The 17,468-nt window shown below is 37.7% G+C and overlaps 1 protein-coding gene across 1 annotated transcript in view; it reads right to left on the reverse strand.

The window, feature by feature from the left end:
* fbxo41 (F-box protein 41) overlaps positions 1 to 17,468 on the reverse strand; it is an 80,863-nt gene that overhangs the window by 54,291 nt on the left and 9,104 nt on the right. The window contains exon 2 of the mRNA XM_056456776.1: positions 5,757 to 6,742. Coding sequence (XP_056312751.1) covers positions 5,757 to 6,475 — 719 coding nt within the window. The 5' untranslated portion in view covers positions 6,476 to 6,742. The remainder of the gene's footprint in view (positions 1 to 5,756; positions 6,743 to 17,468) is intronic.

Genomic DNA, 17,468 nt, shown 5'->3' on the forward strand with positions numbered 1-17,468 from the left:
CCAATCATCCCAAATACTGAAGAAGACCTGTTGGAACCTGCCTGGACCCAAGATTCTCACAGATACCATGAGGTATCACAAAAATCATGGTTTGGGGTCACATTCAGTATTGGGGCGTGCAAGAGATCTGCAGAGTGGATGGCAACATGGTATCAAGACATTTGTGCTGCCCAAACCACAGGAGAAGCAAATTCTTCAGCAGGATAGCGCTCCTTCTCATACTTCAGCCTCAAAGTTCCAAAAAGCAAAGAAGGTCAAGGTGCTCCAGGATTGGACAGCCCAGTCACCAGACATGAACAATATTGAGCATGTCTGGGGTAAGATGAAGAAGGAGGCATTGAAGATGCGTTCATCAAAGAATCTTGATGAACTCTGGGAGTCCAGCAAAAACGATTCTTTGATATTCCAGATGACTTTATTAATAAGTTATTTGAGTCATAGCAGAGATGTATGGATGCAGTCATCCAAGCTCATGGGAGTCATACACAATATTAATTATTTTTCCACTGCACCATGACTTTATATTCTATACTGTACATTATTTCTGTTAAGTGACAAGACTTTTGTATAAGAAAAGTCAGACATTACTGTCCTAATGAAATAATTAAAAATCAAGACATTATTATATTTTATTTTGGTAAAATAAGCATAAGCTTGAGGCCTTTGACTTTCATATAAGCCACTTTTGACACCAAATGATCGACTAGAAGTCAGGTTATTATTTGTTGTTCCTAAAACTTGGACAGGCGACATGACTTTTGTCAGGTAGTGTAGTAGGACAAGTAATATCATTTACAATAGTAAAATATAAAAATTTGAATGAATGAGCAATTTTAAAATAATATCTTTGTGTTGTGAGCTAAGATGTCTATGGATTGAGGATGAAATCAGATGTATTTGACATTTCTTAATTATGTTTTGTATCTGTTAAAGTCGCACGCTCACTCACTATCCTTCAGCTTAGTCCCTGATTTAAGAATAAACCGTTACTGTGCCATATGTTTTATGCAGAGGATGCCCTTCCAGCCGCAACCCTAGCACTGTGAAATATCTATTAAACTAGTAACCTCAATTTATTTTTTAATGACATCTCTGTACACTTCTAAATTCCTTGCATTTATGTACAATACCTCACAAAATAATGGTAATCATTCTTTCTAAGGGATTGATTAAACTGACCAAAAAATAAGCCTTTTCATTATACAATAAATGGCCTGTAGATGTTCTGTCATTATATGTGTGTTTTGATGGATGAATGATGTTATCTGTTATTAGTTTTTTGTTTGTTTGTTAAACCCATGTGAACTGTATACTGCCAAATCTTGGGTGAGAAGCTCTTATAAAAGAGATTTTTAATCTCAATGTGCTTTTCCTGGTAAAATAAAGGATATAATAAATATTTATTCATTAATGAGTTTCTATTCATAACTAGTTTCCACAAAAATATTAAATAGCACTGTTTTCAATATTGATAATAGTACTATTAATAAGAAATGTTTCCTGAGTGGCAAATTAAGTAGATTTCATATACTGTAAACTAAACCAAACTATTCAATGGTAGTTTAAGTTGTATTGTACTACATTTGTCTCCACTCTTATATTTGTGTCTAGCTCAGCCATAAAAATGTACAAATATTTGTCACACCAATGAAGCACACTAAAGTGAAACAACTAGAAAAATAAAAAGCCTGTCAGAGAGAGCAGATTAAATCTGACTGCAGACATAGTTAACAACTCAGCAACTGTGCCGTCTCTCTACTGTCCTGCTCAACTGCCTTGTCCAAATGAATCTAAACTTTGGCGAAATCAAAAGCGAATCTAGCATGTCTTCTTTTGTGAAAACACTGCTTGTTGCACAGAGCAAGTTCTGTTGAAAAAAAAACTAGAGTGAATCAAGCGTTCAAGCAAAAACATTGCGGTCCAAGCAGTTAAAGGGATAGTTCAGCACAAAAATGAAACTTTACTCTCTATTTACTCTCCCTTGTGCAGTTTAAACCATTTATATGATTGTTTTTAGCTGAACACGAAAGAAGATGTAAACTTTTTTCAAAATATTTTCTTTTGGGTTTAACAGACAAAAGAAAATAACACATGTTTGATACAAGGGTGAGTAAATGATGACAGAATTTACATTTTTGGGTGAACTATCCCTTTAGCTACCAGGATGAGTTAAAAAGGAAACTTGAATTTTACCTGTACATTAGGAAACATAAAGTCATATAGTCAAACGTACTAGAACTAATCCTTTTTTTTAATGTCTGTCTTTTCTCACTAAATGTTGCGAATGATCCTTATAGAACCTCATGTCAGAGTGTTGATCTATTGTTTTCACCATCTTCAGTAGTTTATTGTTGTTTGGTTCCATCTGCTCATATATTGTACAATTCTGAAACAGCAGCTCAGTTCAGTGTTGTAACCTTGTGGAGAAACAAGTCAACCCACAAGCTGTGTGTACATTGTATGAAAAAATGGCATGTGAGTGTACAGTACTGCTGATGATGAAAATTGTATTGTATCAAACACACCATCTTTTTTGTTTTTGTCATTAGAAAGGTTTAGGCACAATCCCAATTCTATTTTTGTACCCTTTGCCCTTGGCCCTTAAAACAGTTTGAAGGGGAAGGGCTTCAAAATTTACCCCTAAGAAATGGGACAGCACTACAGCACCTGCACACGTCATCGTGATCTCTTGCTTTATATGAGATCAGACGATCGCGACTGCTGTAGTTATTCTAGTTGCTTTAATTTTTTGTATTTATCTTCAGGAAATCACTGAAGGCATATATTATGCTATCATAATGATCTAATGTGGCAATAAGACCATAATAACCCAGTAATTTAACACAGTGGCCATATTCATCTAAACACACCAAAAACAACATAAACATTAAAGCAGACACTGTAAAAATGCCCATTTTCAGCCACTAGACTTTTCTGACAGGGTATTTGAGTGTCATCGAGCGTCAGAATGTTGTGAAACTGCTATACAGGAGTTATTATTATGGATTATAGATAGCGAATTTTAGCGGTTTTTATTATAGCGTTTTTTTAATGCATGACGGTAAAACATGTGCACGGTTATGAATATATTAAAACATAGGGGTAGGGGTAAGGGGAAAGGCTAGGGGGTAGAATTGGGATTGGGCTTTAACCTTGTCCAATGTCTGTGCTACTCCACTCCAGAAATGAGAATTAAAATGCTTGCTTAAACTAAAGGCAAGCGTATATTGTTTTTGGTGTTTTCAGTAGTTTGTTGCTGTTCTTGCTCAGTTTCTCCATGTTTTTTCAACATGTTGTGAAACCACAGCCCAACCCGATGCCCCCACATTGTGGAAAAACCAACTAGTGGAAAAGATAACTAAATACAAAAAAAAATTATTATGTGTATCTACACTGATTGCCTAGCTGTCAGTGTGGCAACATACAGCACCACTGCATTTTTTAGGCATCCTGAGTTTATGGTGGACTCATGGACCTTTCCCAATCCCATCCCCCAATCTCTGTCCAAGTTCACTTCCTGTCTAGCTACTGTTCTGTCACAATAATGTCAAAAATCTTTTTTAAAAAGTGCATGGTCAAGGCTCAGTGGTTAGCACTGGTGCCACACAGCAAGAAGGTTGCTGGTTTGAGTCCCAGTTGGACCAGTTGACATTTCTGTGTGGAGATAGCATGTTCTCCCCGTGTTGAGGTGGGTTTCCTCTGGGTGCTCCGGTTTCCCAAAGTCCAAACACATGCGCTATAGGTGAATTGAATAAGCTGAATTGTCCATAGTGTATGAGTGTGAATGAGTGTGTATGAATGCTTCCCAGTACTGGGTTGCAGCTGGAAAGGCATCCGCTGTGCAAAACATATGCTGGATAAGTTGGTGGTTCATTCCACTGTGGCAACACCTCATGAATAACGGGACTAAGCCGAAGGAAAAATGAATGAAAGCATGGTCAAGTTACATTTTGTAACTATGCATGGTACAAAGTATGCATAGTGACAGAATTCGGTCAGCATACGCACAATACTATTGCGGTGATTTCATTTGCATCACACAAAATGTACATGTAAATTGTGAAGTGTACTTTGTAGGGGTGTCAAAATTAATAGTTTCTTTGGTGCACCGCGATGCAGATGTGGACAATTCGGTATCGGTTCAGTAATAGATCATAACCGGTTATTATGTACTGATTGTCATTTATCTCATATGCGCTTTGTCACGGCAGCTTACTATGGCGAGGGAGGCGAGCGCGAGTAATTAAAACACTCCAACTACTTAAAAACACTGAAACTCTGCACAATTCACTGTGTGAGTGTTTGCTGGACAGTCTTTCACTGACGCTGAAGTTACAGCAGAAGCCCCTATTTCACTGCGATTGAGAAATTGAAAGTAAACTCCATTTCTCTCTCTCTCTCACTGTGGGCCTTTGACCTGCTGGCATGACGTTTCCTCTCCTCTCAGCTGTTATAGCAATACTTGTGGATCCAGACCATAGACTGTAAAAGATATGGACGTAGTATCCGTGATGTCACCCATAGGTTTCTGAAGAACCCAAAAGAAGCAACTAGTAGGCGTGGCCAACCGTTGCCATTTTGTTCGCGCGTCATCGCATCAAACGGGGGATACCAAACAAGGGCAAAGAGGCGGAGCGTGAGCGAAGCTACAGACGCCTGCTGGCATTTTGCTTAGACAGGCTTTCCTATGGAAGAAATGCTTAATACTTCATTCCCTGCGACTCGTTTGTGTTCTGACCACATGTGCTTGGTTGTTTACTATATCAATAAAGTGTTGAGTCTTTTAAAAACACTGTTGTAACACATTGAGCCACTAAGCATTGTTCTGATGATGTTTTTTCTACAGGAGGAAAATGCAAATTACTTATAAACACTTCAAATATAGTCTGTGTTAGTAAATAGCCTTGCACTCAAGTGGCCACGCCCTTAATTATGCAGACTTAATAAAACCTAATATAAAGGAAACAAATGAGTTTTAAAAAAATTCACCCCCCTCACAGTTGTCATAAGGGGTAATAATAGCTATATGAACCAAAATCGTTCTTTGTACCAGGCTGTAAACACCCTTTTTTCTGTTATAAACTTGGCCATTCTAACAGTGCGCTCAATTGAAATTTGCTCTATTATGGAGCCAGGACTAGCTGAATTTCCATGAATTGCAGTTTTAGTTACTTCCGTATTGGCTTCCTGATGGAGAGCGGGAGGTTGCTGCTTGATCCAGACATGAGCGCGTGTCTGCAGAATGAGTTTTCTCCACCGTGTCGATCATGGATCAGCTGCGATCACTGCTGCCGTTTATCAGTGTCACTCCTTGGTGAACAGCGCCAGAGCATTAAAGCCAATCGCAGCCCTTTCTGTTGAGCGTGTGACAACTATAGGGGTGTAAGAACTCACTCGACAGGGCTCATAAAGCGAGTGGGATATTTACATTTGTTTATTTGCTATAAATGCTCATGTTGTTCTGTGCATGTACTTGAGTTTTTAAAGGTACAGTTCTGATTGTTTGTATTAAAGGACAAAATTGTATTACAAATAATATATATAAATAAAAATAATTATTATTTTTCTTGTGCTGTGAAGTAAAAAATAAAAGTGTGTATGGAAAGCATCATCAATGCACCGTGATGCACTGAGATATCGAATTGAACCGAATCTATGGTATGATAATCGTAACCGAACCGAACCGTGAGACCAGTGTAGGTTCACAGCTCTAATACTTTGGATGTAAGAGGTCTGTCATGAAACAAAGAACTCACTGTTGTTTGTGTGAGAGCTCCTGCTCCTTGTTAACCAGATCCTGCTTAAGGCTGGCCAGCATCTCCACAGACACGTCCACTTGCCGTGAAAGCTCTGTGGCCTTGTCCTCCAGGTCTTGCTTCTCCTGACTGAGCCTCTCGCTCTCCAGCTTTGCCTTTTCCAGCTCGGAGCTTTTCCTCTCCAACTCGGCCTGCAGACGACTGACTCTTGCTGAAATTTTTTGCTCCACCTCCTCTGATAGCTTCTCGAGCCTCTCGTCCAGCTCAAGTCTCTCAAAAGCTCGGGCTTTCAACCGAGCCAGGCCTTCCTCGTAAGCCGCCTCCACCGCACTAGCGGCCACATTAGCGGCCACTGCCACGGCGTTGTTCCCTGCGGAGGACAAGGCGTCGCCGGAGCTCATGGCTGTCTTCACGAGGATCTCCCCCAGGGGAAACTCCACATTGGGCAGGTAGCAAGCGGTTGACGAGGGTGCAAGGCCAAACTCTTCACCAGAGCAGGGCAGCTCGCGGTACGGAAAACGAGATTCGGCAGTGAGAGCTCCCTCAGCCACTAGCGGGAGCAGCGCTGCGGCATCGCATACGCTGTTGGACTTGGACAGCACATACAGGGTCTCGTAGGTATGATTGTATTCCAGATGGGCGCGTAGAGAGGACAGGCTTCGAAAGCGCTTGTGTTCCCCACAGCGAGGACAACGGTATGGCAGGTCCAAAGAGGCCATTCCACGCTCCCGTGGCTGCCAGGATGGAGCAATCTGCTCACGCCACCTATCGCTGCAAGGAGCGGGCAAGGAGGACGGCCAGGCAGCACAAAGGATCACTCATCTCAGACATGCTGGGTTTGCTACGGGCTGAGCAGGAACAGTGGATCATCGCACATGCTCCGTCGAGTCACAACTTCTTGAATTAGTTCTTCAATGAGGTCTTGACTGCTGTTACACCTCTTCCTGGCACTTAATCCGTCTTCATCAGGGTCCAAGCCTTTTGTGCTAGAAAAAGAACAACACAAAGTATTGACAAATTTGCACAATTCAATACAAACACACAAAATCTTGCTAAATACTAATACTAATACTACTACTACTACTACTACTACTACTACTAATAATAATAATAATAATAATAATACATTTTATTTGTAATGCACTTTCATAAAGCCAAAGCACCACAATAGAAAATTCTATTATTAATAAATAAAATAATAATTAATAAAATATCCAATATAACAGATATCCAAATAAACAATGACTGTTTAGGTTTAGGTAACAGATATCCAATTAAGCCTAAACTGTGGGTAGCACAATCGCCTCACAGCAAGAAAGTCGCTGGTTCGAGCCCCGGCTGGGTCAGTTAGCATTTCTGTGTGGAGTTTGCATGTTCTTCCCATCTTTGCGTGGGTTTTCACTGGGTGCTCCGGTTTCCCCCACAAGTGCAAAAAAATGTGGTGAATGAGTGTGTATGGATGTTTCCCAGTGATGGTGTGGGCATCTGCTGCGTAAAACATGTGCTGGATAAGCTGGTGGTTCATTCCGCTGTGGCGACCCCAGATTAATAAAGGGACTAAGCCAAAAAGAAAAGGAATGATTGAATGTTTAGGTTTAAATAAATGATAACTTCTTCATTACTTCTTCAAGGAACTTCACGAATGTGCACTTTAAAAGTTCTGTATTTCTTCAGCCCAAATATACTGTAGGTAAAATACGGACAAACCCAACTGCTTTGTTAAAATTTTTTTATATATATTTTTTTATTACATTTTAATATTTTTGTTTTATTTTCACTTCCTGACACAATCTGCAGTCAACCTAGTGTTCTGAAGAATAGTGGCAAAGCATAAATAATGAAAAAGTCTAATAAATATATATGCACTTTTAACCTTAAACAGTCTTCAGAAAATGATTCCTGTCATAAATAAGCCTTTTTGTTATATAATCTATTGTTACACTGAATGACATTTAGTTGGATGCCTTCTGTAAATCATGGTAAAACTGCATAATTGAAATCTGTAAACCCCTGAACTGATACAAAGACCACGCACTTTCACCAACACAACCAATATTATTCATTTTCCTTCAGCTTAGTCTCTATTTCAGAGGTCGCCACAGCGGAATGAACTGCCAACTATTCCAGCATATATGTTTTACACAGCGGATGCCATTCCAGACACAATCCAGTACTGGGAAACACCCATACACAGTCATTCACAAACACACTAATACATTATAGCTAATTTAGTTAATCAAAATAGCACGTGTCTTTGGACTGTGGGGGAAACTGGAGCACCTGGAGGAAACCCACGCCAATACAGGGAGAACATGCAAACTCCACAGAGAAATGCCAACTGGCCCAGCCAGAACTCAAACCAGTGACTTTCTTGCTGTGAGGCAACAGTGCTAAGTAATGAACCACTGTGCTGCCCTCACTACCAAAATTAATCACAGGAATTTCATTTAGATCCTGAATTTTTTGTGTCACAAAAATGTCATTTCTTGCCTATGTGAGCCTACGTGGCCCAAAAAAACTTTCTTCTGATGTTTAGCAAACAAGCACAGGATGCACAGACGTGCTTCGCTTGCAACCTGACAAACATAAAAGCTGATATCAGCTCACTGGAGGCTCACCTTTATATTTGTGTATTGCAATGTGCTGCAAAGTTTTGAATAAAACCATGGTTTAAATAAACCCAGCACAAACTGAAAGTCATTTCTTCTGTCAACAACCTAACAACCCTTCTTTGGACAATTTCCACTAAACTTTGCATGCATAGACTAGCAAAATAAACAGTGCATGCCATTCAGAATGATAAAATAACCACAGGACAATTTGAGGAGTAAATAATTTTACGTCAGCTAATCTCTCTGAGTGCTTCCAGCCTCTACGGGACTGAGAATGGACTATTGGAGACTAGAACTGATCTAGCTGAATATGCATTTCTCTGCACTTATGAAAATGATCACATTTTGTCTGGGCCGCTGTCTGAAAAATATATCTTACAATATGCCACACTACACCATGATTGCTAAATGTAACTTCTGCAATAGTTTAAGAGACAGTCTTAAAGGCTTAATAGCAGCAAAGAAGTCACCTTTTGTGTGAAATTATTGGTAGTAGGTTATGTGCTATGATATTATATAACTATTCTCACAGAGAATAAAAGTCTAAAGGTCTAAAAGTCTGAAGGTGTAATTAATCCCCATTAGTGTTTTTCAGTCTTCTATACTGTTCCAGTTCTTACCCTTTTCATCCCCTCAGCATTGTGAACAAAGCAGATAAGAACGAGAATGAAATGAAAATGGTGAGAATTTATCCTGCACACACAATCCTGCAATCATTTTCAGCTGAAAATCCAATGCACAAACCAGTTATATAGTCACTCAGCTGGGAATTAGAAAAGCTCAATTCCCCGAATTTAATCCATGATACTGAATCAAATAATCGGCCATGGCAGGTTATGTGAAGTGCATTTAACAGGCCTTATTATTACAGATTATATAATAAAGGGTGTCACGGTGGTGCAGTGGGTAGCACGATCGCCTCATAGTAAGAAGGTTGCTGGTTCGAGCCTTGGCTGGGTCAGTTTTCTGTGTGGAGTTTGCATGTTCTCCCTGCGTTCGTGTTGGTTTCCTCCGGTTGCTCCAGTTTCACTACAGCCCAAAGACATGTGGTATGGGTGAATTGAATAAACTAAATTGGCTGTAGTGTAAGTGTGTGAATGAGTGTGTATGGGTGCGTAAAACATATGCTGGATAAGTTGGCGGTTCATTCCGCTGTGGCGACCCCATATTAATAAAGGGACTAAGCCGAAAAAAAATGAATGAATGAATATTATATAAAAAAATCTTTTAAATTATATTATAAAATATATTAAAACATCTGAGGAGATCAAATATTCAGATTATTAATTTAGAGTGTGTACAAAAGAATTATTTCAAAAACACATGATTCAAAACTATTATTTTCATTTATTTGTATTATAATTATCAAATTTTTATTTTACAGACCAATAAAGTTTGTCCAGTTGTTTAGGATGGATTGTTATAGGGGGTTTTAGACATGTTTGCTCAATTTGAGAGAAATCTTAAAGAGCCCCTATTACGGGTTGTAGAAAATCACCTTCTATGCAGTGTTTAACACAGCACCAAGTAAATGAAAACATCTAGCTGAGGTTTAAATCTGAAAGTGCAATGTGTTTAAAACTATTGATTCTTTAACAAAATAGTCGACTCAGAGTCGAATGAATGAATCGAGTTGACTTCGGATCTGTTGCCTGAATCCATCAACGTCGATATGGTCCATCTACAAATATGTACCGGATGGGGTAAAACGTGAACGTGCCTTTCCCTTCAGACAAGAGCGGAGCACGGGGGATCATGGGACTGATCATGATGCGAAGACGACAATTACTGACAGATGGGAATACAGCTGCGGGTAATAAAGGGTTAAAGATATTGTTCATAACACACCACAGTATAGCCAACCTAGTGCTGTGTTTGTTCCTGTCATTTTTCTGATTTTTGATACAATAACCTACGCTGCAATGCAGGATTCATCAGCCATTTGTTATTACCAAAAGGAGCAGCAGAGACTATTATGTATGGGACTTTGTCAGACTTAGACAGGGACTTTGTCAGTAACTGTTACAGTTCAGATGGACCAGTTTCTTCTTCTTAATCGCTCTGGCTTGTAATCACTTATTATAGATCAGTGCTTGTAATTCAACTCTCAGTTTAAATCTGTATGGGCTATTCACATATTGCGTTCAAAACCACATTGAAAATGTGACGCGTGCTTCTTCCTTTAGCTATTTAAATGCGTTTCTGAACTCGCGATCCTCTGCCGTTTGCCTGCTGTTCCTTACACGTGCAGTGCAGTCAATTTTCAAAATAGCTCCAAATCAAACTTTACTATTGTGTGGATTAATACTGAATGTGTGTCGTTGTTATTACTTGGCTAAGGGTTAAGCGTAGAGTAACATGCGGGTGCTTAACTGCATTGCTTTAATGCATTCCTGCATTGGGCTCGCACATACTCTCTGGCTCCTACTTCATAGCCGTGTTGGCCGTTTCTCTCTGTCTTGTGCTGAACACAGTCGACCAATCACAACAGACTGGGTCATCGGACTAATCACAGCAGATTAGCATCATACAAAGGAGGGGTTTGGGAACAAATGAAACACTGAACGAATCATATGGAAGTCGTTGGGATAATTATTATTATGCAAAATAGGGGCTCTTTAAAACCTGCTCAAACCAGGTAACACCATTATTTACCATCACCTAGTTTATGCTGTTACTCTCTAAGTGACCAGTTCATACTCCAGAAACACAGTCTGAGGTAATAAATAAAACGTGATTTCAGAGTTAGTGACATTGAGCTGGATCGTCTAGACTACATCTCATTGCAAAACGTGAGAGAAGGAAAACAAATCTGACAACATGCTTAAACAATCATGTCAAAACCCAGAGCGCATCTGCTGTCCAGAGCTTATCAAATCCTGCTTCTCTCCCACAGGGTTCAAAACACGGGCTCTTACCCTGAGGGTGCTTGCTGATTTAAGAGCATCATCATTATATCATCTACTGTGACACACATTTTAAAGCATCCGCAATCAGTTTCATTATGTGGATGTCTTCATATGTCAATCCGTCAGGAGTGCACATCATTATATGCACTTTGGTACGTCTGTCCCTGTTGTGCCAAAAAATGATCTCTGTCTGGGTTTGTCTTCTTCCATAACCTCCTTCCTCCTTCAACCGAGGAGACGGAGAAAACCTTTTCATTGCTAATAGGGTTTGAATACTCTCTCGTCTCTGATCCGTAATGGGATAACAAAAGACTTTTGATTAAGGCCTTCTTAGCGAGCATTAGGAGCAAAAACATAACTAAAACCATTATAGCGCTCTTTTAACGGCAGCTATTTAAGCATCAGATGTGGCCTGATGGTATCAGAGGTTATGAATGAGCGTCTGATCAACGCTCCTGCAGTCAGTTTGACCTTAATGACAGAGAAACGTTTGAGTCGCGCAGACAAATGACTGCTTCCAAGATGGAGGCCCATTGTTGCCAAGGATACAAGCTCCGAAAGTGATGTACAGTAATAAATGGATACAAACAAGCCGGTCGGTAATGATGAATCATCAGAGAGAGGAGGATCAGCTGGAGGAGTGCAGGAATGCAAAACAAAATGATGGACTCGGAGGTGAGTAAATGACAGTGGATTGGTTTTCATAGAGATGGGTGGATGCTAAAGAGAACACAAAGAGAATATGCTGATTCCTAATCACCAAAATAATTAGAATACATATACGGTTGAAGTCAGAATTATTAGCCCCCCTTTTAATTTTTTTTCTTTTTTAAATATTTCCCAAACGATGTTGAACAGAAGCAAGGAAATTTTCACAGTATGTCTGTTAATATTTTTTCTTCTGTAGAAAATCTTATTTGTTTTATTTTGGCTAGAATAAAAGCAGTTTAAAATTTTTTTTAAACCATTTTAAGGTCAAAATTATTAGCCCCTTTAAGCAAATTTTTTCTCGATAGTCTACAGAACAAACCATCATTATACAATAACTTGCCTAATTACCCTAACCTGGCTAGTTAACCTACAGTAATTAACAAAGTTAAGCCTGTAAAAGTCACTTTAAGCTGAATAGAAGTGTCTTGAAAAATATCTAGTAAGAAATTAGTTATTAAAACTATTATGTTTAGAAATGTGTTGAAAAAATCTTCTCTCCGTTAAACAGAAATTGGGGAAAAAACTAAAAAGGGGGGCTAATAATTGAATTGAATTGAACTTTTATTTGACAGATTTTAGACAAGCTCTAGAAATATACAAGTATGCCATACATTTATCGCTGTTAAATAAAACAAAGTATAGCTTTAAAATACAGTTGATGCATAAAATAAACAGTACCTCCACATTTTAAAATGGGGGAATAATAATTTTGACTTCAAATGTATAAATTTATAATTTATGTTTTGTAATATATTAAAGACAATTATTCATTCATTTTCCTTCGTCTTAATCCCTTTATTTATCAGGGGTCACCACAGCGGAACAGCAACACATATAAAGACATTTCTTCCAAATTTAAAATAAAATGTTTTGAGTTTTTTTTTAAGTCAAAAAAGAACGAAAAGTAGATTCCCTTTAAGCATTAAAAATGCCATGTGTGTGTGTTTTTTTAACATATTGTATATGTTATCCAGTATTATTTTGAGCTATTTAGTTATAACCAGTATTATTTTAGTTTATTACTGAGCTACTATATTATATTATATTATATTATATTATATTATATTATATTATATTATATTATATTATATTATATTATATTATATTATATTATATTCACTTTCCTTTGGCTTAGTCTCTTATTTATCAGGGGTTGCTACAGCGGAATGAACCACCAACTATTCCAGCACACTTCCAGCCACAACCCAGTACTGGGAAACACCCATACACTCCCGCATTTACAAACGCACTCTTACACTATGGCCAATTTAGTTAATCCAGTACACTTATAGATTACGTCTTTGGACTGTGGCACAGGGAGAACAGGCAAACACCACACAGAAATGCCATTTGACCCAGCTGGGGCTCGAACCAGCAACCTTCTTGCTGTGAGGCGACATTGCTACCCACTGCGCCACCGTGTCGCCATATTGTATTATTTATATTTAAAAAATGTAAACATATGCTTTGTCATTTTTAGATTTGTCCATACTGTATCGTAAATGATTTAGTTATTTTGGTACAAGTTAAATAAAAAAAAATTCTTTGTTGCTACAATGACAAAAAGCTAAAATATATATTTTTTTGTATTTATTTTTTTTATTAATTGTTCATTTTTGTTCAGAGTACAATTTATTATATTTAAAGCATGTTACAGTTTCAGCTTTAGTTGACTAACACCCTTGAAAAAATTTTTTATCATACAGAACATCAGTATCCTTGATTTGTAAGGCAGAATTGCACATATTTTGTCAACGTTTCAGCTTAATGTTCATTTTTTTATGCAACACAACAAATCACAAGCAATGTGCTTTCTAAGTCTCAGTGGACCACTCAATCAGGTCTGAAAGTGACAATGTGGAAGATAAGAAACATCAGGTATTATTTTGTCAAATACAAAAAAATGGCATCTGAAGCATCAGAAACTCTTTGAAAAGAAATCTTGTTTTTTAGTGATATGATTGTTTGTGCTTTTCATTTTTGCTTTCAAAGCAGATGGAAGAACATGCTTTTTGCATCGTGTCTTGCTAGGAAAAAGCCTTAGCATTTTACTAAAAGATTCATTCAAATGCAAATCATATGTGTCCACATCATTGTGAAGTATTATATCAGGTCACAGTGAGCAATGTTCTCTGTACGTCTTGCCACATCAGTCCATTACATATACTTTTCAGTATGACAAACCTTTCAATTCTATTAATGGATTTAAAAGAGGCTTTGTACAATCTGAATGCTGTCATTTCATCCATTCAGCCACCACAATGACATTTCTTTACTTTTTAAGTCTAGGAACTAAACAGTCATATTATTAGGCAAAGAATACAATTTTGTCTGATCTTTTGTTACCTAAAAGCATAATGCAAAATTCATGACACCACGCATTTCACATTCAGTGTATGAAGTGAGGTCTAATGCAGTGAGTGCATCTCTGGAACAGCAGCTTTCTCCTCAGTGAGTAAATCACAATACCCTCGTGATTAAAAAGTAGTAGCCAAAATAGCTGCATTGTGTCAGATCATAAATCTAGTTCCACCGAAAGACTGACAACAAGCAAAAACCCCTAACTGTAGTGGAAATAAAAACAAAATGCAGAAGCACCAAACTGCAATATTCAAGAAGCGTTTACTATGGTGTCCCACTAGTGCACAACACACTCAAACAATTACTTTTGCTGCTGTTCTAATTATTTACTAATTATAACTAATTATAACTAAATAGCTAATTATTTAATATGAGTTGAAACAATGCAATTCTTAGGTTTTTGGGGACAACTTAATTGTTTTATGTTCATTCATTAATTTTCCTTTGGCTTAGTCCCTTATTTATCAGGGGTTGCCAACTATTCCAGCATATGTTTTAAGCAGTGGATGCCCTTCCAGCCGTAACCCAGTAATTTGGTTCATCCAGTTCACCTATAGCGCATGTCTTTGGACTGTGGGGGAAACCGGAGCACCCAGAAGAAACCAATGCGAACACGGGAAGAACATGCAAACTCCACACAGAAATGCCAACTGGCCCAGCTGGGACTCGAACCAGCAACCTTTTTGCTGTGAGGCGACAGTGCTAACCACTGAGCCACCGTGCCACTGTTTTATGTTTAATTCATTTAAATTAGTAAAAAAATTAGTAAGTTAACTGAACTGACTTGTGTTGGGACAACATGAAGTAATTATGTGGAACCCTGCATTTTTTTACAGTGCAACAACATTTCAAAAGATCAAATGTTAAGCTCACAACGACATTGAGCACACTACACAACGACATTAAGAACACAACACAACATTTCAAAAAGCCAACAGTAACTGACAACACAACATTTCAGAAAGCAAACGTTAACTCACAAAACAATGTAAATGCACCTGACCACCAGGTGGCAGTGTATTACCGATTACATCTTCTTCTGGTTGAATGGTGAGTTACAGACCGAAACAGCCAATCTTCCAAGGACCAAGAGACGAATTTTACCTCTCGGCAAACCCGTCTGCAATGACCACAAAATAAGCGAAAACTCCTGATGCACACATAATTGCCAGTTTGTGCACCAACTGCGACCTAGTGGTCGGGAGCATTACCATTGTGTTGTGAGATTGATGTTTTTTGAAATGTCGTTGCGTTGAGATTTTAATGTCGTTGTTTTGTGATCTCAATGTCGATGTGTTGTGAGATTATTGTTGTTTTTTAAATGTATATGCGTTGTGATCTTAAAGTCCCAATGGAAGCTGTGATTATTATTTTTTTTCATATTGTGAAGCAGTTTCTAGAGAAATGGAATTTTAAATAAGCAAACAGTGAGCTTGGCTTGTTTTTTCTACCGTGGGCTGAATAGATGTAGTTAAGTAGGCATTTCATTCAGAAAGATCAGGAAAGGGGTTTTAGAAGAGTTATTACAGCCTAAGAGACACCTCCTGCTCACCATTTCTGTTTGTTGTCAAAAGTGACAGTTGAATCTGCATGGTTGAGTATGTTAGCCATGCCCATCACCTCAAAATCACATAATCTGACAACTGAACTGAAAACCAACAGGAAGTGCTTTTTCAGATTTCGATTAAAGATTAGAAGGACAAACTATGACAGTACAGATGAGTTGTTCACCACAACTAGCAATGTGAGCTAACAAAATCATATAGTTTTAATTTATTGGGGACTTTAATGCCATTGTCTTGTGAGATTAAAGTTTGTTTTTGGAAATGTCCTTGTGTTGTGCACTACTGGGCCACTGTGGTTTACTGCACTGTAAAAAAATGTTACATTTGTAAAATTTGTAATTTGTACAAATATAAAATCTGTAAAAAAAAAAAAACTGCAGCTGTGGTACACTGTAACAAAATCCATAAAATTTACAGTAAAAAAATGGCATCTGCGGTTGCCAGTTTTTCAACATTAGACTACCGATACGGTAAACTATCGTATTTTGCGTTAATACGCACAGACAAAAACACAACCATAGCATAAGCATGTGGTGATAAAAAAAGTCATATGCAGAACCAACGTTTAAACAACTTTTCCCTCAAGCAGATAAACATACTAATATATAGAAGGTGCTCAGTGTCATTCTCACAACACTAAACACCATCATGGCAACAGACATCAAATTAAAGTGATGCAATAAACAATATTTATCAAAATTAGATGTAACTTAAAACTTTAATTTACAGTCCAGCCTTAAATTATTCCTACTCCTGACAAATTCTGACAGCCATTTTTCTTGTTCAAGGTAAATAAAAGCTGAGAAAAAAATCAACAATGACATGTCTTGAACATGGTGTTATGATTTTTTGGGAGACTCCTGTATCATTTCCAGTCAAAAAAAATCTTGCTGGTTGAATGAAGGTAACTTTAAGTCAGAATTTGCCAGCTGTGTGAATACTTCTGGGCTTGATTGTACATAACTGATCCTTATCAGCATCATTGTAGTCACCAAAAAAGTGAAGTGCCATGTGGGGAATTCTGGGAAAGTCCATTTGCAATTATTCACCATATACAGTTGAAGTCAGAATTATTAGACCCCCCGAATTATTAGCCCCTCTGTTTATTTTTTTCCCCAATTTCTGTTTAACGGAGAGAAGATTTTTTCAACACATTTCTAAACATAACAGTTTTAATAACTCATTTGTAATAACTCATTTAAGACAGTAAATAATATTTTACTAGATATTTTCAAGACACTTCTATACAGCTTAAAGTGACATTTAAAGGCTTAACTAGGTTAATTAGGTTAACTAGGCAGGTTGGGGTAATTAGGTAAGTTATTGTATAACGATGGTTTGTTTTGTAGACTATCTAAAAAAAAATTTGCTTAAAGGGGCTAATAATTTTGACCTTAAAATGACTTTTAAAAAATTAAAAACCGCTTTTATTCTAGCTGAAATAAGAGCAATAGACTTTCTCCAGAAGAAAAAATATTATCAGACATACTGTGAAAATGTCCTTGCTCTGTTCAACATCATTTGGGTAACATTTAAAAAAGAAAAAAAAATCAA

The sequence above is a fragment of the Danio aesculapii genome, chromosome 1 (genome assembly GCF_903798145.1).
Source record: "Danio aesculapii chromosome 1, fDanAes4.1, whole genome shotgun sequence".
Classification (NCBI taxonomy): Eukaryota; Metazoa; Chordata; class Actinopteri; order Cypriniformes; family Danionidae; genus Danio; species Danio aesculapii.